The 24,748-nt window shown below is 33.8% G+C and overlaps 1 protein-coding gene across 2 annotated transcripts in view; it reads right to left on the bottom strand.

The window, feature by feature from the left end:
* Window positions 1–24,748, bottom strand: part of LOC114338980 (kelch-like ECH-associated protein 1) — a 253,837-nt gene that overhangs the window by 16,627 nt on the left and 212,462 nt on the right. For both annotated transcript variants that reach the window (XM_050644119.1, XM_028289608.2), the window contains exons 4-7: window positions 13,955–14,104; window positions 12,372–12,650; window positions 7,521–7,712; window positions 2,967–3,178 (exon numbers count right to left, since the gene is read on the bottom strand). In XM_050644119.1, coding sequence (XP_050500076.1) covers window positions 2,967–3,178; window positions 7,521–7,712; window positions 12,372–12,650; window positions 13,955–14,104 — 833 coding nt within the window. The remainder of the gene's footprint in view (window positions 1–2,966; window positions 3,179–7,520; window positions 7,713–12,371; window positions 12,651–13,954; window positions 14,105–24,748) is intronic.

The following is a 24,748-nucleotide window of genomic DNA, read 5'->3' as shown; positions in this document are numbered from 1 at the left end:
CTCGAGGATGAAAAATATACATTCAAAATAAGTCAGAAATTTGATAAAATGACTAACTCTAAGCAACTTTTGTTCTATATAGTTTTTTCACTGAGTTAATACTTTTCGAGTTATTTGCGAGTGAATATTTTCTTTTTTAACAAAAAAAAAACAAGTTTTTGGATGGTTTTTCGCAAAACACTCAAAAAGTAAGTATTTTATCGAAAAAAATATTCTTAGCAAAAATATAGCTAATAAAAAAGTAAAAAAAGGGTATGCATGCAGTCTGTAGACTTAGTAGAAGCAGAGTTGTAGCTAATGAGGAGTACGTTCTTCTTCGGTAAATTCCAAATCGAATATTTCAACGTGAAATAACCGAACAAACGGAGCACTTTTCGGGGAAAAGTCATTACAATTTTTTTAAAGTGTTTAAAAAAGGTTTCTTTTTGTTTTTTTTTTAATTTCTAACATTACAATTAAGTGAGTTACGTCAAAATATTGTTGGTTCTTTTTATTTTTTGGTAAAAAATCGCGAGAATCACTCCCTAATTAGCATCCCAAATAACATTAATCGTTACCGCTTCGCAAGTTACTTTGCTTATGTATTATTTATATGATCTGTAAGTTTCATCGGTTCAAAGTGCTTATTTTTGAAAAGGCTGTAGTTAAAATGGTTTGAACGAGTCACTAATCACGAGTATATGAAGAGTACAGGGGAAAAACAAGGAATGTCACATTTTATACATATTGAGATACTTACCAATAAAGGTTTAATTCTTATGATATCTAAAAACTACTTAGGAGATTCTTAGCAGAATTCTAGCAATTCTTATTCTATAATCTTAATATAGGGTAATTCAGGGTAATATGGTGAATCGGGTGAAATAGTGAAATGCTCTATTTTTTCCCGGTGCACAGATGTCTCTGTAAATCTACATGCCGATTGTTTATTATCATTTATGCAGCGAGCACTTTGTGAAAACCAGCCCCGTTTTAAAAACCGTAAGCTGTTTCCGGTGCTCAATAATTTTTATACAATGTATGCATTTGTAGACGTTGCTTCAGATAGCTTAATTTGCGAGGTATTTTTCGATATATTCTGCCTTCTTAGACTGTTTATATACAACATAAGCTAGAAATCGTTGCCTCTAACATTGTGAACTTCTTGCCGTGCTATTCATCATTTCACCCATGGCAAATGGGAGAAATGATGAACTGGGCAATGGCAATATGATGAAGGCTTTTTCCAACATGTTTACCTATTTCTAGAGCCGTTGTTTCCAATTCGTCCATTTTTTATTGGTTTGGTCCGATTTGCTTTGGTTTAACAGTGATTAAAAAAAACAAACTTATATTTTTTCCATGTCTGATCTTCGGGCTCAGCTAGAGATCTATCGTCTGTTATTGAAACACCAAAATGCACTTAGATAATTTATTGATAGAGAATGACACTAGGGTACATAAAACCCCGGGAGAACGTTGCTGTACCGATATGTGGTTCGTATGAAAATTAAAATGAGACTACTTTGATGATGCTACATGTTGAATGTATGAGGTGACTCGAAGGAATGAAGTTAAAGGCACATCTTGCCTGGTTGACTTGACTCTAGTGAATGTATATTTTTTCACCCCCGAGAAGGGGGTATTCCCCTCCATTTTTGTAAAATAAAATAGGTAAATAGGTAGTTGAAATTGTCTATTATTATATAAGAGAAAGTTTACAATTCTACATCCCCTCCATTTTACAAAAATTCTGAAATTTTCATTCTTCCTTTATTATTTTTGGGTCAGATTGTTCTTTGATCGGGCTAATAACAAGAAGAGTAAAATAGTGGCATTATTAGAAGAAAAAAACGGATGACTGATTTCATAAAAAATAGATTACTGTTGTATAGTCTAGGTTAAGAAAATATGTCTAAATATAATTAAACATCTGATTTATCATTGTTGTAAAGAAAATTGCATGATGTAGGTAATATTTGACTAGACCATTGAATAGTTTACACTCTTACATATCTAGTGGAGGATTTTTAAATTTTTACCTCGTTTAAACGCACCTTTTTACGTCAAAGTGACGTTACCAGTGGCTGACCCAGAATAAGTTGATTGAAATTAAATAATCAAAATAAAATAAATCCTTTTTACAAAATGGAAATTATAGAAGTATTTTTGAACTAAATTTAGTTAAAACTATTAAATTTGGCAATTACTCTCGTTTTTTGCGCGTCATTGCAATGCATTCTACAATGACACCGATATTCTCCAAGAAATTAAATCACATTGACTAAGATGGGCAGGCCACGTGCACAGACTTCATAACGAGAGACTTGTAAGACTCGTATGGGAGGAGATTCCTACAGGCAAAAGACCACTAGGATGGAGAGATACCATCCAAGCATATCTCCGAAAAATAAAGATTCCATTTGACCCTAGGTTGATGGAAGACCGAACAAATTGGAAGAAAGTTGTACAGTCAGCCAGGACCCACCGAGGGTTGTAGCGCTACGTGATGATGATAATGATTGCAATGCATTCTAGGCATTTCAGACGCGTTTTATTTTACTTTTTCATATGCGCGAAATTTTCGACAAGCGCTTTTATATTTAGTCAATTCGTACGACACTGAGATTTTACAGTATTACAATATAAAAATGAAGGTGTAAACTATTCAGTGACCCCGACTGTACATTGATATCAGGTTTCTAAGTCGTGGTCGAATTGTTTGTCCTGACGTTTCGTTTGCAACTACGATAGACATTATCAATATATGTTATTCAAATGGATTAAAAACCGACACTTTAAATCTCTGTAACTCAGAAACAATTGATTTCTGAGTCTTGGAACACCGAGAACTTTTGATCAGCATGACCAAATCTACCTCGCTTTACAGTTTCAGCCTTCAGTCATTAACTGAAACCTTTTTAAGTATGAAAAATGCCGGGGTACTTTCTACAAAAGTTACATTTAGAAGTATTACGAGTACTTACCACTCAACGCTGTTGTGGTATTTATTTCCGCAACTTCCTCCAACAGCATACAGAAGACCATCCATCACCGCCACCCCTACTCGATTTCTAGGTGAAGTCATAGGTGAACATGGCCTCCAATTATCTTTGACAGGATTATATTTATCAACCCAATCGGAATCGTAACTATTGCCAGGACTATTGTGCCTGCCTCCTACTGCGTAAAATGTACCCTAAAAGTAGAGATTTTTAATTCTTTTTATAGTCAAAATCACTGATGGTGTGTAAGGAGTGATTAAAGTACATTTGTGTAAAGTTTGATAAAGGCTTACGACTCCACATAAACAATTAAATAAAAGAATGTGTACGTACTTTGTACGCACGTAAGAAGTTATATTCTTGTTGTCATGATCATTTTTCAGTGCGTCACAGTTTTTCGATTTCTCTCTAATGCATTAAGTTAGATGAGACGGAAAAAGCGGTAGCTCCGTGATTAAACACAAAAATAATGCAGCATTACAATGGTTATATACATAAGATGTCTATTCCTAACCTACGTTTGATTCGTTGATATTTAGAATGCGCGTTTTTTCTAGCCAATCAAATACACGTATTACGAAAATTTGACGAAAACTTCGTCCATTTTGGCCATTTTTTAGAAGTGTCAGAGTCAAGTGACGGTTATTATTAAGGACAGTATTTTGTGTATCTGTCATTTTTAACTTTCGAATTCGACTTCCCTTGTGTTTCACAACGTTTCTGTGCATTATTTTGTGTTTTGGTTTAGAATTTAGTTCGTTAAAAGTTAGTTTTGTATTTGGGTTTAGAATTTAATTCGTTAGAAGTTAGTTTATACTCCAGGTCATTATGCAAGAAAAATATCCATAGTAAGGAGACGTAACTCATGGCTGAAGAACCTTAGGAACTGGTTTGGATATAATAACAATGAATTATTTAGAGCCGCGGTTTCAGAAATAAAGATCGCTCTGATGATTACCAACTTTTGAAGCGGAGACAGCACCTAGAGAAGAAGATAAAAACACAGGTTATGGATAGTTTTGTGTCATTTTTTAATGTTTCCATATTTATAAATTTAATTAACAATATTGTTTACTTTTTAATTTTATTACCCTTTATAAAAAATACCTACATGTTAACATATTGTGTAAAAATCAAATCTACTAAATTACTAATTAGTTTAATTCCACAAGCTTTTCACCTATGGCTAAGTACGATTCTAGCATCTGTCAGATTCGTCAATAATTACATGAAATAAGTCTGGACACACCCAATACAGTATATGACGTCATAATTAATGACGCACTGAAAAATGATCATGAGTTCAACGAAATCAATATACTTTAACCAGTTTATTTATTTATTTATATTTTATTTAAATATTAAACTAATTTTAATACTTGCTACTTTCCAAAAATGTTTATTAAAACAATAATAAAAATTAAAAAAATAAAAGAATAAAACACACACACATACATTGAAAAATGCCACAAAGAAATGATTTCTGAACAATAATTGTTGGCAAAAATTTTAACTAAATACGTATTTTCTGAAAAAAAAATATAAATATATCTTTATAATCATAAAATGTATAAAAAAAATAAAAATCTGCATTGGGGATCGAACCCGCGGATATTAGGGCGGTTAGATTTAAAATCAAAGCATCTTAGCTTTTAGCTACTTCGACACAAACGTCATGTGGGAAGATAGACCAACTAAACGTTTTAAATTTTTGACAATTCTGAATTTAATCAAATTAGTTTGATTTTTGTGGAATTAAAATAATAAAATACAACAAAACATACAGTAAGAAAACAATATATTAGATGAAGATTAATAGAAACTTTGTTGGTAATTAAATTATGAAGGGCCGGCGTAGCCGAGTGGTAGTGTGCTAGGATAGCGTGCCGGTGGTCTGGAGTTCAAATCCTACCGCCGGCAAGAACAACTAGACATTTTTAAAAATGTTTATAGGCCCCAGGTCGACTCAGCCTGAATAAAATGAGTACCTTGGGTAAAACCAGGGGTAATAATAGGCGGTTGAAGCGTAGCACTGGCCCTGTTACCTTCTTTGTATACCGTAGGCCCTAGATATAGCAGACTACCCTGCTATACTCCCAAAGCCACGTGAGCGGTATAAAACGGGAGACTATTATTATAATTAAATTATGTAAATCAAAGCAAGAGGAACATTTTACATTTTCCAAATAGGTAAGTACCTATGTAATTTTTTATTACAATACTGAAACATTTACAGTTACGTACCCGTTGCTTTTAAAAACTTTTTAAAAAATCACTACAACTATAAACTTGCTTTTCCCTCTGTCCTCACAACAATGAAAACTAATATATACAACATTTGTTTACCTATAACCGACATATTGAACAATTTTGACAGATCATTGTAATTACCCAATCAGAGCACGTATAACGTTTCAGCAGCGCCCAGGACCAAGACTTTTGACGAATTCGCGCACATGTACATTCACTCCCAAACGCGCCTAAAGAAGTATAACTTCAAAAATCGACATAACCATACTTTAGCGGTTAAACCCGAAAATTAAGTACATGCTTTCCTAGATATTTATTAAATGCAAATAAAAATTTAACCAACGCGCAAGTCAAATATTGATACGTGTCAAAAAATGATACTGTCTAGGAATACCGCTGGAAAACAAAAGAAGGCGAAGTAATTTCTTAGAAGGCAAGGGAAATTAATGATATACACAAACCACCAATCTACTTAGACCTTTTCTTCTTCTTCTTAGCTCAGGGAGGACTCGTTAGTCTCTAGCACTTGGTCATAAGGCTTTTATTCCGTATTAAACCTTGTTTTTCCTTAAACTCTGATCAGTTCTGTGACCTCAACGAAGGCAAACAGTTTTCTTATTCGTAGTTTTAGGATCTCTTCTGGTTGAAACCTCAGTTGGCCAGTGAATTCCTGCATCACATCACTTAGTACACTGCAATGGCATAGTATGTGTATGATGGCAGTCTCTTGTTCCATTTCGCACTTTCTGTACCATGGTTTATTGACCTTACCTAGTTTGTAAAGGTGGTTTCTTAAACGGCAATGTTCAGTCACCATTTCAGTGATCGTTTTGACATCTCATATATTGAGATTCATCAAACTGTTCGAGAGTTCTTTATTAATATTCTTGATTTTATTTTTTTAGCCTGGATTTGCCCTTGAGTGGCTCTCCATTTCTTCTGATGATTCCTTTATCAGCCATTTCTGAACCTCGTTTTTCGTAGCATTTTTAGTGATGCCTCAGAACAGTTCTGGGCCTTCAAAAGTTTTTCTCGAGCCTTTTTCGCCAACATATCTGCTCGTTCGTTTACATGCACCCCTTCATGAATCGGAACCCATATTAAAGACACTTTTATTGTCTTTTGCCAGGTTTTTGAGGAGATCTTTGCAGTGTCTCACCAGTTTTGATTTTGTGAGTGGTTTCTTTACTGCCAGAATAGCCGTTTGGCTATCTGTGTAAATGTTGATTCTCTTAGCTTTAGGGTCTTCATCAATGATTTCATCAATGTAGACCATCAAAGCAAAAATTTCAGCCAGGAACACAGTTGTATGTTGATCTAAGCTGTAAGGTTTATTAGAGTTACATGTTTGCCCAAAGACTTCTGATCCAGTACTATGGGCAGTTTTAGATCCATCAGTGAACCATATTAAGTCCCCATTACTATTTGGAACTTTTTGTTCTGTATATGGTATAAATATGTTAATCTTCTCAGTGAGATTAGTTCTGGTGTCATCAGATCTGAGTTCATCATAAAGATGGATTCCTCAAGTATAGTTCCAGTGGTGTTTGTGTGGGTATTCAATACATAATTCGGCCTCAAAGTACTGTTAGCTTTGAGTCTCCGGTTGGTCATAAAGGCTACCACCGAAATATAGAATTCCAGCGGAGGGAGACCTGTGAAGACTAATGAAGCCGTTTTTCTACTATTCAAGGCTCCTGTTATATTTAGAAGCCCTTGTCTTTCTAGGGTGGTGAGTGATCACACAAGATTGCAAAGCCGTCTTTCTCCACCAAAAGCAGTACTGAACCAAAGTAACTGTCGGTCGTATCACTGCTGTGTATAACTAACACATTGCCTTTGGTTTCAATCCCCAGGTTTTACCTACAACTCGTCTGCAGTTCCAGAAGAGTCGTTTAGCCTAGCTTAGGTTATATTGTTAATACGAGTATTCCAATTGAGTCTCGAATCCAGGGTTACTCCTAAATGCTTAACTTCAATGGTTCTTTCCAGTACCTCTCCATATAATTTCAGTTTACTCAGTCCAGTAAGCTTCCTCTTATTTGTAAAGGCTACCAGATTAGTTTTGGAAGGGTTCACGGTGAGGTTCTCTTTCAGACACCAGTTCTCTATGTAATTAAGGGCATATCGCGTCTGATCCGCAACAGTGCTGCGTAGACCTTGTTGATTACATTTGGTAGACAAGAGCCAACCACGCTCCTTTTACATTAATTAGGAAATTTCCAGAAATATATACTGGTTATCAATCGGAAGTAAATAAAAACGTATATTAAAAGTGTTGCCTACCTTTATAAAAGCTCCTCCCAAACCTGATCTAGGAACAGTTAGTCTAGCTAACCGATACCAAACTTTTTCATCAACATTATAACCTTCTACAACATCTAATGATTGTCTGAGATATCCACCGGCTACATATATTACTCTAGGAATATTGGGACATCTTTCTTTTACGCCAGTTCGAACGTGTAATGTTAAATCCTAGAAGAGAAAACGCATATATGAAGACATTAAAATTGACAACGATTATGATGAAATTTATCGAAATGGAAAGTGAACTGAATAATATCAATTGGGACGTAATTGTAGTCTCCCAAACAACTTTTTTCTCTGCAGTCAGAAAAAAATAAACTTACAATAATGCTATGAGTATCATAAACAAGGGAGAGAGTTATTCTACAGATGATAGAAGGAAAGGAAAATGCATAACTACTTTAAAATCCGGTCACATATTCTATCAAGTCGGAGAGAACGATGGAAATGGAAGTATTGGGTTCTTCATTAATAAAAAAAATAGCTTAGAATATCACATCAGTAAAAGCAGTCTCCACAAGAGTTATACTTGCAAAATTACAACTCAACATCCGTTACTCCATAAAGATTATTCAAATCTATTCACCAATATAGGGTAATATTGAGGAAGCAATAGAGCAGTTTTATTATGACATACACAGCTGTTACAGGAGACCACGAATATTTCACGATAATATTATACGGTAGGAGTAAAAACCGATTAAGCTGAAAATGCCCTTGGAAAATTTTGGCACATTGGGTAGAAACGAAAAGGGCGAAACTTTCTGTTGGAAAACAAATTACTTTTAATGACAAGCTTCTTCTATAAGAAAATCCATAGAAGATGGACTTAGAAGAGCCCTATAGTAAGACTAAGAACGAGATCAACTGAAGAAGAACCGAGAGGTACTGGCCACCATCAAATCTCAAAAGTTACAATACTTTGGACACAATATGCGAAATGAATTCGTATATGCCCTCCTACGTCCTACAAGCCATCCTGTAAGGAAAAATATTTGGAAAGCGGCGTCCAGGAAGAAGTAGGACATCCTGGTTGAAGAACTTCAGAACCTGGCTCAACACAACATCTGTGCAGCTAGATTGGCATGATGATCGCCAACATTCGTCACGGATAGGCACATCAAGAAGAAGATCGAAGAAAACTAAGGTATGAAAGCATTTACGAGAATCATCGAAAATGGCAAAAAGGAAATCCTTCAGCTCAAAACACAAAAATTAAAACATTCCAAATAAATAGAAAGATTCGGTTACAATCCTCCTTTATAAAAAGGAGATAAATTAGATCTTGAAAATTATAAGCCAAGAGGCTTACTAAACCACCCTTACAAGCTCTTTACTTGAATACTGACAACCGATTGGAAGTAAAACTTGATTTCTACCAGTCAGAAGAACAAGAAGGATTTACATCAGGTCACAGAACAAACAACCATCAGAGAACAAAAACAAATGAACAATGGACAAATCAGAGCTGATTGATGATAATGATGAAGATGAACCCAACAGAAGAGAAAGAGTAAAAAACGTTCTTCTTGGATGTTGGCAATTAAGCAATTAATCTGGGTAACTAGATTCGATTCTACACACATCTAGTCTATTAACCGTCATCCCTCTTTTTCATGGCGATTATATATTTATCGACGATTTAGATTTCGATGGTATCTATCTTTCATAAGACTCACCACTCGATTTCTTCCGTTTCATCCATCTCGCTCTAGGGCAGGCCTCGCTCTAGGCACATCAAAGAAACATGAAACGTAAAACATGAAACATAAAACGTGAAACACGTTTCATGAAAATAAAACAATGCTAAACAAATAGAAGTCCGCATACCAATGAAACGAGTGTGATTCATGCGTGTGAAACATTTTTATCTTCCGAAGACACCAAAGAAACATGAAACGTGAAACACGTTTCATGGAAATAAAACACTGCTAAACAAATAGACGTCCGCATATCTATGAAACGAGTGTGATTCATGCACATGAAACATTTTTATCTTCTTGAAACGTGTTTCATGAAATAGGACGTGTTCTATTTTTCGATATCAGTTTCATTGTTTTGAATAATTAATTACGTGCGTAAAATAAATGCCGACCAAGAATTTAATCTTGCATTGGTTTCTGTGGTGGATCAGAACGAAGAATTGTACAATTATAACCTGGAGTGGTACTCGAATAGACAATAACAAGAAAATATCGTTTTTTTAAACCAGGACCCACAATAAAACAATGTAAATGTTTGAATACTCATTCTATAAAATTATTGAAATTTAGCAAGATGATTATTTAATTCGTTTGCAACCAAATATTATGTACTATGGTTATGATTTTTGGACAGTAATAAAAGAGTTTCCACAACAGCAACGACCTCGTCATCATCACTTTCCATTATTTACTATGCAAACTTTACTTTGTTTCTTTGATTAGTATATTAGTGTAGGCAACAGAGGTTAAACTTCGCAAACTCGACACAAGTCCAGTTTTATTTTTTATTTCTGGTATATCAAGGGGTGCTTATTATGAGACTAACATTTTCTTAAAAGATTTGCCCCGGAATACCCATTTTTATTCCTTTAAAGGGAGTAGGGAAAAATCCTACTCCATTAGTAGGGTTTTTTTATAAATATATATTACGGTTATTGCAACATCCTTGCGGAAACTACCTTTATCCCTGAAAATAAGTTTGGCGAGCATGTTTTTACGATTTTTTCATTACCTATATATTTTTTTGAAACAACGCTTATACAGAATTAAAGACCACTATTTGCTCTACAAATAAGGTCATATGCATTCTTTTCGTATAAGCAACCGTTACGGCACAGTGGCGCCGCAAATCTCAGAAATGCTTTGGCGGGCTCCAGTTTTTGTTGTTTTTTTCGTCACCTATTCATTTTATTAATAACATACTTATGACAAATAAAAGAACACACTGTCTGCTACATATTATGACCTATACATATTTTACTTTCTTTGCACCCTAAAGGCACAGTAGTGGCCCAGAGTAAATTTTTGCATATTTTCTTTATTCATTTTCCTTTTTTTTGGGTGGTTTCGGGGAAAATATGGGGGTGAATTATACAAATTTGTAAATAACACTAGTACATGGATAATCGCTGAATTTTTTTTATTCTAGCATCGGTGGTTCAGATGGTATAAGAGGAGTTTTTTAAAATGTAACACCCTGTAATTAAAAAATGGGAAATTGTCCTTAAATTAAACCTATACTAAAAAATCAGCCACTTATTTGTGATTAATTGCCGCAGGGTTTCTTCTTAATTTTCATTACAGTTAGGGAAAAATAATTTTTTAAACATCTTTTTTACAAACTTGGTCAACTTTGGGGCGCCACCTCCGCTAAACGGTGTGTGATAGATATATGCTGTCGCGGAATAAATTGTAGGAAATATAGTCCACTTCATATTTTTATTAAGGAATATTTTGTAATAACGCACAGGAAGGGCTACGTTTCGTAAAAACCACAAACTACTCCCTTTAAAGGGATGAAAATGGGTGTTCCGGGACGAAATCTTTTAAGAAAAAGTTAGTCTCATTAAAAGCACCCCTTGATATACTAGAAAAAAAAATAAAACCGGACTTGTGTCGAGTTTGCGAAGTTCAACCTCTGTTTCCTACACTATATAACATGAAACGGTTTCGTTCTTCACAATTTATTTATTTGATGTTTCACGTTTTATGTTTCACGTTTCTTTAAGGCAAGCCGCACACCAAAGAAACATGAAACGAAAAACATGAAACATGAAACGTGAAACATGTTTCATGAAAATAAAACACTGCTAAACAAATCTCAAAGTCCGCCTACCAATGAAACAAGTGTGATTCATGCTCATGACACATTTTTATTTTCGGAGAGTTTCATAAATGGCCAGACGTATATTTGTTTAATTTGTTTGTTTTATTTCCATGAAACGTAATTTACGTTTCATGTTTCTTTGATGTGCGGCCTGCCTAACGTTTAATGTTTCACGTTTCTTTAACGTTTAATGTTTCACGTTTCATGTTTCTTTGATGTCTAACTCTACAGCACATATCTTAATCTATTTCAAAATTTTTCTGTAATACCGAACCTAGAATATGTAATTACTTTTCAAAACAATTTCATTATGCACAGTTATCATTTTATTTTTAGTATTACCTAACGACATTTTTAAATGGACATCGTATGTGATACTTTGTGTGTGTCGTCCTCTTCCTTTTCATTAATTGACCCTTAGCAAGGCGTGGTGACACTCATCGACGGATTCATGTAGACTTTAATTTGGTCTGCCCCACGTGTTGGAGATCTTCTTCTTGGTCTTCGGCCTTCTACCTTTACTACCCCACTTCGACTACCATATGTTTTTGTTATACTAAGTTTTAAACAGTTTACTTCGAATTTGACTAATGATATGAGTAATGTTGGCCTTCAGGGATGCTGCAATTTGTGGATTATTTGCATATGTACCTTCAACTTAAGAAAACCTCACAACAAAGAGTCTAACGGGGTCAAATCGCATCTACACAAAGAACACAAAGTAAGTGCGTTCACGTCACGTAAGTGCCCAGTCATGTTGGTTGATTGTTTACTGAACCAATGGACTTTTTATCCTCACACAGAATAGTGGGGAAAACAATTTTATCATTTGCACTTGTTATTGTATGCTATGTATCCACATCCATTGTGATTTGGCAAAACAGACCATTGACTGGCCAGTTGGTTGCTAAAACCAATGCAAATAAAACACACATGCACACAACAAACTCAATACGTAATGACCGATGATGATAAATGAGACCCAATTTTGCACATGTAGCTTCAAGATATATTTACCTTAAATATTCTAGCTAAGTACTCTTTACATGCTGGAGTTTTCTTGATTACTTCACAATTGGTCATTTGATCGTTTAAAAACTTTGGAGGTAGAAATTGACATCGAACAGCACTAAGAATTGGTTCCATTTTCATATATCTATTTTCTTCGTCGTACTTTACCCATTTCAATACGGCGTTATATACTTCTTTCTCATCTTGTACGTTCAGTTCGTCTTTTTTTATTAAAGTGATTATTTGCATTGCCGTCAGCTGTAAGAATTCCTCTTCTTGACTGATCTAAAATATAATAAATAACAGTTATTAATTAAATAGAGGAGAATATTTAGGGAACTGATTTATCATCTACTTGTGTACATACCTTAGGTGATAAAATATTACACAATGAATAGTGGTCATCTGTATATACATCAGATGGATCCGCAGAATACATCAGAGAGGTATTTCAGAATCAATTATGAGGATATAAATAGAGTGGGCACTAAAAACAGTCCACCCTGATACATCCCAGCATTCATTAGATTTTGTCAAATTGCTAAAAAATGTCTATTTTAATTCCAAGGTAAAGGTACAGACATGGTACCGCCCTGACGTACGTAGACGTAATACTAAAACAGCGCCCTGTATAATATTTGTTTAGTAATTCATCATTGGTATAGTTTTGCTAAAGTCTTTGAATTCTATTTTACTTTTTTTCAAAAGAAAATGCTATATAAGTAGCATTTTTTAATAATAGCATATTTAGTATTAGTACATTGAATCACGGTTTTTATTCCGAATTTTAAAGAACCGCTTGGTCTGACCTGAAATTTGACATACACATAGGTAACATGTCAAAGAAGAAAAGTGATATGGTGCCGATGTGTGCTTTTGCCTTGGGGGTGAGTTTCATCCCTTCTCCTTTCATCAGTTCATTTTTCACCAAAGTAATACTTTTAGAGATATTTGCGAGTATACTATGTTTATTTTATTTTTCAACAAAAAAACACGTTTTTATGCGTTTTTTTGCAAATAACTCAAAAAGTAAGTATTTTATCGAAAGACATTCTTAGCAAAAATATAGCTTCTAAAAATTGAAAAAAATGGTGTATGTATGAACTCTTTAGACTCTAGACCCAATAGGAGCAAACTTGTAGCTAATGAAAAATAGGTTCATATCCGTCAAATTTCAAAGCGAATATTTCAACGTGAAATAACCAAAAAATGATGCACTTTTTGGGAAAAACTCATTATAACTTTTTTAAAACGTTGAAAAAAATATTTATTTTTGTATTTTTAAAAAGTTTCTAGCATCAAAAGTAAGCAAATTACGCTTAAAATAAAGTTGGTCCTTTTTTTGGTCAAAAAAACTAAAGAAAATCACCCCCTAATTAGCATCTTAGATCAAATTAATCGTAATCGCTTCACAAGTGAATTTACTTATGTATTATTTATATGATCTGTGAATTTCATCGGTTCAAAGGTTTTTTTTTTAATTTGGTTTTATAGTAAATTTTTTTAATCTTTAATTTTGAAAAAAAAAAATGCTTTTTTTCACATATTTGTGCAAGTTCTCCATTTAAAAACTTTTGTCTATCCCTTACCTGACAAAAATGTTGTTCTATATACTGATTGGCTTTTTTACATAAGTCTATACAACCATGTTGTTCTGCAAAACTAGCAATACCTATAGCATTACTAGGATCTAATTGACGTTCTAAAAAATTACAGCATGCTTGAATCACATTAGGAACCTAAAAATAAAAAACACAATATTACAACTTAAAAATGACTAAAATTTCAAAATTTCGGTGAATATCAAAAATAGGTCGTTTTCTTGACTTTTGCCCGAGAAGATAGTTTAACGCTCGTGTCATTGCTCCATCCATATTTCTTCTCGCTCTCATTGAGGGGCGGTTTGTCCATTGGTTCACTTGTGCAGTGAACACCCCTTAAAAGTTTATTAAAATACAATTTTTTAAATCTCATAAATATTATAATATTATTAAAATATTTTGTTAATCTCATAGAATCATTAAAATTTAACTTTTTTTATTAATCATATATACTTGCTCTACGCCGCTGGATGCACGTGGCATAGTACAGATACTATGATCTGGTGCAGAATTCAAATTGAACCAGCCAGTACTAACTTACCCCTGTGTTAGAAAGAGAAATCTTAAAATCGGTGAAAAAGCATTTCGCCTATCTAAAACAGTGAGGATTTGTGCAGTGCACACCAGTGCAGCGTTTCGGTTCACAGTTTGGAATTTTCTGTTGAGGGATTTAGTTAAATACGGTTAAATCTTAAATACAATATTAATAGTTTTATGATGTGAGCCTTATTTAGTGGAATTTATAAAAGAAAATGCAAATATTTTTGAAAATCGACTTCTTATAAAAACGAATGGTCAACTTCGGCCGGTGGTAGGTACAAGAATGTGCTATAAAAAACAAAAAGTTTAAATGTTGCTTTAAAGTTGAACAATATAAAAAAACTGCGTGGTTGTGCGGATGTGATAAACTACATTCTTTGTTTTGTTTTCCATGTTAAGTATTTTCAAATAATGAAACTATTTCTTCAGAGTGGACAAAAATGGGCGTTCGGGATTTATCTCATTTATCAACAAAAATTAAAAAAACACGGATCTTCCCAAATTCATTTAAAAAATGAATTGCAACTCTCAGATATTGGCAATATTGATGTTCGCCAATTATTAGATTCTGGGTATAGGAAAAAACGCGCCTTGCATTTTACCTCAATGGCGGCGTGGAAATGAATGCATTATTTAATCGAAATTAGTTACAGATTTTATGTATACCTACCATACATAAATAATAAAAAATTATTAATATTCCACATTTAAACAGGCGAAGCACTCACTATTGATAATTTTTTAACGAACGCCTATGCAATAAGTGAATATATAATTTGGTGAGAACCAGAAAAGTATAATAGTTTCACTAATCCGCTTAGGTCCCGCTGGGTTTTTTCCCCCAAAATTTTTCGCCTGTGCCGCAATTGCCCGCGGCTTTTATTCACCGTTTCTATAATTACATTCCTTAATTGAACACCTTTTTTAAATTACCACGAGCCGCCACTGCTCTGAGTTCATCTTCACTGTTCCATTTTTTATTGAAAATTACCCCCCAAATCCTCCTCCTCCAAGTGCCTTCTCTATTCAGGTTGACGATCAATATGGCAAATTTCTTTCTGTGCCGGGCTTGATGAATTAAGTCATTCCCTGTTGTGTGGGTCCAATCTCTGATGTTTCGGAGCCAGAATTTTTTCTTTTTTCCTATACCCCTTTTTCCTTCGATTTTGCCTTCTACTGAAGCTGTTCAAATTCCCTAGGGCGCATTATGTGTCCTAGATATGACGTCTTTCTAATTTTCATTGTATTCCAGATGAGGACGTGTGTTCATTATTTCCAGTACTTCTTCATTCGTAGTTCTGCTGGTCCAGCTTATTCTTAACATTCGGCGGTACATCCACATTATTTCAAATGAATTCAGTTTGTTGACGTCATACTGTTTGAATGTCCAGGTCTCACAGCCATATAATAGAGACCACACATAACACTTTAGTGTTCTCAATCTTATTGTGACTGATAACTTGGGGTTACAGAGCATTTTACGCATGTTCATGAAACCAGACTTTGCTATTTCACTGCGTCTTCTAATTTCTTTTGAGTGGTCTAGCTGACTATTTAGCTCTCTGCTCAGGAATATGAAGCTTTGGGAACTCTGAAGGGCGATACCATTTATTTGTATGTTGGGTGTAATTTGTTCATGGTGGTTCTTGTGAAATACCATGATTTTGGTTTTGGAAAAGTTAATGTCCAAGCCCAGCCTGTGACTTTCTTCTGATAATATGTTAATCAGTATTATTAGTTGGCCTTCTGTTTCCGCTAATACTACGGTGTCATCGGCATCCCTTACATTGTTAATGATGATTCCATTGACTCTGGTACCTTCAGGGCGACCTTCAAAATAATTACTGGTTTTACACATTACCCACTATTAGATATTCACATTTTCATATTCATTTTTAGACTCGCTGCTTCATTCCCTGCTTGTTCTTCAGGCTGTTTGTCTTTAATGTCTATTTCTATACGTTTCACCATATTTTGGAGTATTTGTTGGTATTACTGCTTTTACCCTATAATTTACTTAATCCGTTTTTGTGCCTTTCTTATGTATTGAAGAGATGTAGCACTGTCTCCATTCTTCTGAAACTTTTTCGCCATTTGAACACCTTTCAAATAATCTGCTAAGCATTTCAAACAGTTTCTGTGCACTATACCTCTGGGTGTATGTCACCTGAGCCTGGGAATTTTAAAATTTCATGCCCGTAACTGCATCTCTCATCTCTTCTATTTCAAGCTCTATCCCTCCTTTAGCTTATATTTGTTTATAGTAACTTTTCCCCTTTTTTGTCAGCAGATCCTCGAAGTGGAACTTAATCTTACATTGTTTTTATTATTTGTTTTAACAATAATGCTTCTGAAGTATTTGTGCCTCGTAGATGGTTGTCTATGTATTCCCACTTTTCTCCCATGCTTTATTTTCTTTTAAGATTGCTTCTCTACCTCTCTATCCCACTCTTTCTATTTTGTGAGCAAAAATGCATCGACAAAGAAATAAACAAAATTCGAGACTTTAATTATAAATAATATAATTCAGTTTCTATTTCCCTAATACAGTGCTTTTCAGATAAAACTATCCACCTTAAGTAACTTTTGAACCATTGATTTTTAGAAAAAGCGTAAAAACACGTCAAATTATATTTGAAGGGGGAGACATATTTAAGCTTGGCGGGAAAGGCACCCTCTCACTCCCGCATCTAACCTTAATTTTTTTTAAATTACTTCCACCTTTTTTTATTTGATATTTGAATTCTCCCCTTGGTACTGATTTCAAAAATGTATAAATCATGATTCGTAAAGTGATTAGTTTATAAAAAAAAAAATAAATAAATACAAAAGCAAGAAAACGGGGTTGAAAAAAACAACTACAATTAACAATTTTATTACAAACATTTAGAATTAACATTTCACTACCAAAAATTTTAACAATAATTATTCAAAATTTCAAAAGTTATTTTGAACATAATTATGGTTAAAATTTTTGGTAGTGAAATGTTCATTCTTAATGTTTGTAATAAAATTGTTAAAAAATACCTTTTTTTTCAATTCAGTTTTCTTGCTTTTGTATTTATTTTTCTTATAAACTAATAATTTTAAGCATAATGTGTTATACATTTTTGATATCAGTACAAAGAGGAGAATCCAAATATAAAATAAAAAAAGGTGGAAATAATTTAAAAAAAAAAGGATGCTACGAGAGGTGAGAGGGTGCCTTTCCCGCCAAGCTTAAATATGGCATAATGTCTCCCCCTTCAAATATTCTTTGACGGGTTTTTGCGCTTTTTCTAAAAATCAGTATGTAGTTCAAAAGTTATTTAAAGTGGATATTTTATCTGAAAAGCACCTATAATATAGATAGTGTCTTATCACAATTAAATAGTCAGAAACAACATAATTTATATTGACCCTTTTTGGTTTTTAAGTGCACTAAAACTAATTTTAATCAGATCCATTGAGATGATGTGTGACAAAACCTGTCAACCACGACATACACCTGTGTAATAGAATAAGACAAGAAATACCAATAACACCTAGAAATGTGTAATCCATACCTATAAATATCTTTCGGCAATCTGAATAGAACAAAATACTCAACAAACTAGCGATTCTTGGAATTGGCATTTTCTACATACGACACTTAAAAACAACTACTAACGGTAGTATGTTTGAATATACAGGTTGTCACACCAAAAGCAAAACAAATACAGAATTTTCAAGAAATACTTTTAGGAAAAAATACATATACTTAATCCAGTCATCAGATATTTGAGATCTAAACATGACGAACAAACAAAAAGTTTACCACTCACCCCCGGGATTCCTCCTGAAACCCCCCTCGTAAAGTGAAAACGGAAATAATCGATTTCTCAAGAATCTGTACGCCGCCGTAGAGAAATAAAACTTTTAAAATTGCTTCACTTCGATAGCACAAGTAGGTACGTGTTTCAAAACTACACAACTCCTTCTTCAAATTCCACCAAATGATACAGCTGTAAACGGTTTAGATCATTTGTAATGTGAAAATTTAGATCCAGCATTCTTATCATATTTGTTGCCAAAACTCAAAATCGAAATTTCATGTTATAGGTTTTGAAGGCTCCAACAATGGAAATTCCACAGCGATCTGTCAATTGAAGTGATAAATTTTATTGATCTCATGAGAATCGTAAACAATGGGAAAAATTGCGCAACGTTTATTTATCTAACAGCTTACTGACTGATCAAGAGTCACGAGTCACCCCAAGGTACTTTGGTGTTTTATTGTAGGCGAGTGTAGTGTTTTCGAATTGGATGGAACTGTTACAAGCTTGTTACTTAGGTGGAAACTTAAAACATCTGTTTTCGTAGTGTTTGGTGGGAGCCTCCATTTACGGAAATACTTTCCCACTGTGTGTAAGTTCGCCGTGAGGATTTCTTCTGTTTCTTCAAATGACTTACATCTTAAAGTCAAAGTTTTCAACCTAATAGAAATATTAAAAATATTGAAAATTATTAAAAATATTCCTAAAAGATATTTAATTGAAAACTTATTGGACCATTTTCCTGGTAACACCTCTATGGCTTCTAAAAATTGCAAGCCAGATGGATGCCGAAGCGAAGAAGACAACAGGGAATTTTAAAACTTGCAATTCACGACCCCGTCTGTTCAGCTGGTAAATTCCAACAAAAAATGGACCTGTGTTACTCAAAGGAGTAAAACTAATATAAAATAAAAATGTATACCATTTTAATTCAGTTGCAATGCGAAGGCAAAACTGTCTTATTTTTCACTTAGTACAGAGAGCGCAAACCAGCACTCTAAATCGACGATTTTCGACTCTAATTGGAGTCATCATCTCGTCATTACATCTTGTTGCAAGGACCCAGTCATCCCCGTATCCAAACTTCCTTGATCTGGTTTCTGGTATATCAGCGATGTACAGGCTAAAGAGAAGAGGAGCTAGGACAGATTTCTGAGGCAGTGGTTCTTAAGTTTTCTTGGGGTGCTGATGTCGGAGAAAAAGGGCGGGAGTATTCGGTTTCTGTAGATTGTAATTTTAAAGTTTTGAGCTCTCGTCAATATTCGACAGATTTTATTAGACAAAAAAAATTAATCACTTATTAAATAAAACGATTAAATTTAATAATTCAGGTGGATTCAATTTTAAAGTATCTAGGCAACAGTTCCAAAAATTCGCGATAAGCTAGACGTCATACCACAATAAAATGCTTTCGACATTAAGATAAAAATTATGTAATTACATGAAGGGGACAAAATATCATTATTTGATGTTTAGAAAAAAGAAGATTTAAAAAAAAACAAAAGCAGACATCAAAAACAAAGACTAACATTATTATTACCTATTGGATGTGATCAACACTTGCTCCAATAAAAGCTTGAAAACGACTAAGAATATACTTAACTAAGCTCAATATTGTTACTTGTGGTTTGCTGTTTCTCTCTTTTTTATCGCAATAATGAGCTAGGGCATTGATGTTGGGACATATTGCACAAGAACCAAGCTAAAATGACAAGAAAAAAGTACGACAAGGATGTGTACTATCCCTGTACTTTTTAATATGTGCTCAAAAGAGATGTTTAAGGAGGCACTAGAAGATATCAATGAAGGCATATCAATTAAACGGAAAACTAATGAATAATTTCGATATGCAGACAATACAATACTTCCTCTGGACAGCAGACAAAGGCTGAAAATTTTGGTTTACGCAGTGCTGTACCCAGATGAACCCAGAAAGTAATTGGGATGTGAGAAATAATTAACAATGGGACCACGGCCTTGAAATAAAATGAGACGTTGACATGACCAGAAACGCTTTCAATAAGTTGAAAGCAGTGAACTTGCCAGCTTTGGGATGTGGTGTTATTGAAGAATATGGAAAATATCATAGACACAACACGTAACAAACGGAAACATTGAGAAATAAAAAAAAAGAAATACCTACTCAACACTATGAAGGAAAGAAAAGTTATCTACTTTGGTCACCTACTAAGAAATGAAAAATATGGGTTTATGCGATTGAAACATCAATGCGAAAAACAACAATATAACTCTTCAGAATAGCTGCAGATTGAGTAAAATGGGCCGTGATGATCGCCAATGTTCTTAAAGGATGTGACACATAAAGAAGAAGACTCGGAGACGATTAGTTAATTTTAACTAAGGACATTTTTTCTATATAGTCTAGGTGCCAGAAGGGTCACCGTGTCCTTTTCAATTCTGATGGACAAACTCAACGGTTTCTTATGGATTTTTGGCTACTGATTACGAATTTCGAGGGTGGATTTCTATCCGAGTCACACAAGGACAAAATACATATTTACGGCGACAAAACTAAATTTTTCGAGCAACTTGAAATATAATAAATAATGCACATTCCTCAAGCCAAATAACCCACCTTATTAGTTAACAAAAGGATTTGCAGGTAGCAACACAAAAGAATGTACAGCCCGGCCAACTGACCATATTTCTCACGCGCTTTCAAAGGCCAGTTGCTCTCGAAATTTCGTCGCAGTAACTACTCTCGCTAAGATTTCCGTGCTACATATTTTTATTTTCTTTAACATGGATAGTGAAGACACAGGTAAGACCCTCATTTTCTACTAACTCACTGCTATGATTATTTATTTTATTAGGTATTTTTAATGGTACAGAAAGACACTAATTTTTCATTAATAAAAATCTTAAAGTGCGTAATTTAAGAGGGTTTTAAAAAAAATTTACGCATAGTTAAGCAGATTTTTATAACTTATGGGCTTGTTCAGTCTATTGTCATTGTAAACTAGTTATAGTTTGCTTCCCGTTGTTTCCCCTTTGTTAATTATAGTTAAGCAGATTTTTATAACTTATGGGCTTGTTCAGTCCATTGTCATTGTAAACTAGTTATAGTTTGCTTCCCGTTGTTTCCCCTTTGTTAATTATAGCTGTTTCTTTGTAGGTGTTCGCTGTGATTCGAGTAAAGTGAAGAAAAATGAACTATTTACTGTACTTAGAAATGAACAGTTTTTGAATTTTTCGCATTCTAAATGTAATGAACGATTAGTGCAGTATATAAGGAACAATATAATTGCAACGATATGTCAATTTTTGTGGAAAAGCAATTAAAAAACATTGTGAAAGTGTTTGTAAGTCAACTTTTCACAAAATGGCGTGCTTCTAAAAGCATGTTTGAGCGCTTTATCAAAAAAGAAGCTTTATGGCTCAATGGAACACTGAATATTCCGGAGACCATCATTGCGTGTCGTCAATATACGCCAACACCACAACCTGGAACTTCATCTCATCGTGTTGGCAGACCAGAAAAGTTATTTGAAGCTTCATCAAGACAAAGTAAGGTAAGAAAAATAAAATCTCTTATTTCCAAAAATACACCAGAAAAACTGTGTTCCGCTGCAAAAACAAGTCTTCTGAAGTCTGGAAAGAGGACAGCTGCTCAAGTAATAGAAATGGCTGCCACTTCAACTCCCAAAAGGTTAAGAAAAATGAAAAAGGCATATAAGTCATCATCGCCAAATATAATGCCTTACACCCCTGACGAAGCATTGGGGTTAATGGTAGACCTTGGACTTACTAAGGAACAATATATCCAAATGCGGCTAGATGCCAAGAAAAGGGGTGCTGACATCTATCCCTCATATCACACTATAATGGAAGCGAAAAAGAGGTGTTATCCGCCAAACATTCGAATTGGTGAGAGTGAAGCGGTAGTTCCAGTTCAAGATTTGGTGAACCATACAATCCAGAGACTAACCCAGGTTCAGACACAAGTAATTCTGGACAATATAGGCAGCACTGAAACTTTATATATGTATTATAAATGGGGTCTAGATGGCAGCAGAGGCCACAGCATCTATAAACAAAATTTTATCAACAATGCCATGTATTCGGACTCAAATATTATTTTATGCACTATGGTTCCGTTAGAATTGTCAGAAGACAATCATAAGAAAATTTATTGGAAAAATAACATGACATCGTCTACAAGATTTTGTCGCCCCTTGTCCTTTAAGTTAAAAAGAGAAAATGATCTAAACACAAAAACAGAATATGATGAAATAGAGAAACAAATCCTGCAATTAACACCATCCATTGTACCTCTTGGTGAACGGATGATTAGTATTAAACATATTTTCACATGCACAATGGTCGACGGAAAGACGGTCAATGTTCTTACTGAGACAAAGAGTACACAGGCGTGCAATGTTTGTAAGGCCACTCCTGTAAACATGAACAACATGGAAGACTTAAATAAAAGGGTTTGTGATCAAGATTCATATAAATTCGGGTTATCAATATTACATTCTTATTTAAGAACCTATGAATATCTTCTACATATCGCCTACAAACTTGAAACACAACAATGGCAAGCGAGAGGAAACGAAGCCAAAGCAATAGTTAAACGCAGGAAAGATAATATGAGTACAGAATTTTATACCAAAATGGGACTTGTTGTTGACCAGCCAAAGCAGAGTGGCGGAAACAGCAATGACGGCAACACAGCCAGAAAATTTTTTAAAAACCCAGATATTGTTGCTGAAATTACCGGCCTTTCTAAAGAGTTAATCGAACGGTTTGCCAATATATTGTTAACTCTTTCAAGTTGTCATTATATAGATGAAGAAAAATTTAGAGTATATTGCCTAGAAACAGCTAAGTTGGCGGTGTCGTCTTATGGATGGTATAAAATGAGCGAAAGTGTTCATAAAATACTTTTTCATGGAGCGGACATCATAAAATCTCTGCCTCTACCAGTTGGTCAAATGTCGGAGGATGTACTAGAAGCTAGCCAAGAAAGCTACAAGAATCTTCGTCAGTTTCACTCCAGAAAGACATCTCGGCTTAACACAAATGCCGACATATTCAACTGGATGTTGATATCCTCCGATCCTGTTATCACAAATACTAGAAAAAGACCAAAAAAGGAAGCTTCGACATATAATGAAGTAGTAAGAAGCATGCTGCGAATGCCTGTGTTTCTGGCAAGTGACGACATCGCAGAAACCGAAGAGCATGACGAAGGCACTGAAATTATCGATTAATTATTGTAATTGATTTTGTGTAGTTACTTTTTATATGTCATTATTAATAAATAAAACACTTATTTAAGATCTAACTAGATTTTTTTATACGCTTACATATTTGTCAATATTCCTCGGTAAGGTAGGTATGTACTTACTAGGAGTTTTAAGTAGAAGTATAGGTACCTGTAAATTGTGTATTGTGATCTTTAACTACTTATACATAATTAAAAGGTAGGTTTTGTTCTTATGTTCAAACCTAACAAAAAAATGCTTATTAGATACCTACAAATCAATTATTTACAATCAATATGTAAAATCCTAGGTCACTTACTAGTTTTTTTTTATAGAATTTGGGCCTAATAAAGACTTTTAGTGCCTAATAAAGACTTTAAAGTTATAAAATGGTTTTGTCGCCGTAAATGTGTGATCCGTCCTTGTGTGCGAGTGGTCAAAAAATTGTTATAAAGAATTTAATTGTTTATAAGGCTCTGGTTCATAAACTAAAAGAAATAAAAAAAATGTTTGAAATAAAACTTGTCCCTTAATAAAAAAAAGAATGTGTGTGTACTTTGTACGCACGTAAGAAGTTATACTTCTATTAGGTATATGATTTCAACGAAATTAATATACTTTAAACAGTTTATTTATATTTTATTTAAATATTAAACTAATTTTAATACTTACTACTTCTCAAAATTTTTTATTAAAACAGTGCCAAAAATTAAAATAATAAAAGAATAAAACACACACAAACAAACACATTGAAAAATGCCACAAATGATTTCTGAACAATGCAGGAAAAAATTTTAACTAAATACGTATTTTCTGAAAAAAAAATTATATAATAAATAAACTTACAATCATAAAATGTATAAAAAAAAATAAAAAAAATAAAAGTTTCCATTGGGTTCGAACCCGCTTATCAGCGCAGTTAGTATTGAAATTCATTCACCTTAAACTTTTACCCACGGAGACCATGTGTCATCATGTGCGAAGATCAACCAACTAAGCGGATTAAACTTTTGACGGTTCTGAATTTAACCAAATTATTTTGATTTTGAATTGAAATTATTTAGAATTAAAAGAAATATTAAAATAGAGTAAGAAAACAATAATAATAATAATAGTAAGAAAACAATAAATAAGTAAGAAAACAAAACATAGAGTAAGAAAACAATATATTAGGTGAATATTGATAAAAATTTTGATGGTAATCAAATTATGTAAAT

This window comes from Diabrotica virgifera, chromosome 2, assembly GCF_917563875.1.
Source record: "Diabrotica virgifera virgifera chromosome 2, PGI_DIABVI_V3a".
Classification (NCBI taxonomy): domain Eukaryota; kingdom Metazoa; phylum Arthropoda; class Insecta; order Coleoptera; family Chrysomelidae; genus Diabrotica; species Diabrotica virgifera.
Note: the sequence above shows the minus strand (reverse complement) of the source record. Positions and strands in the feature narration are given on the sequence as shown.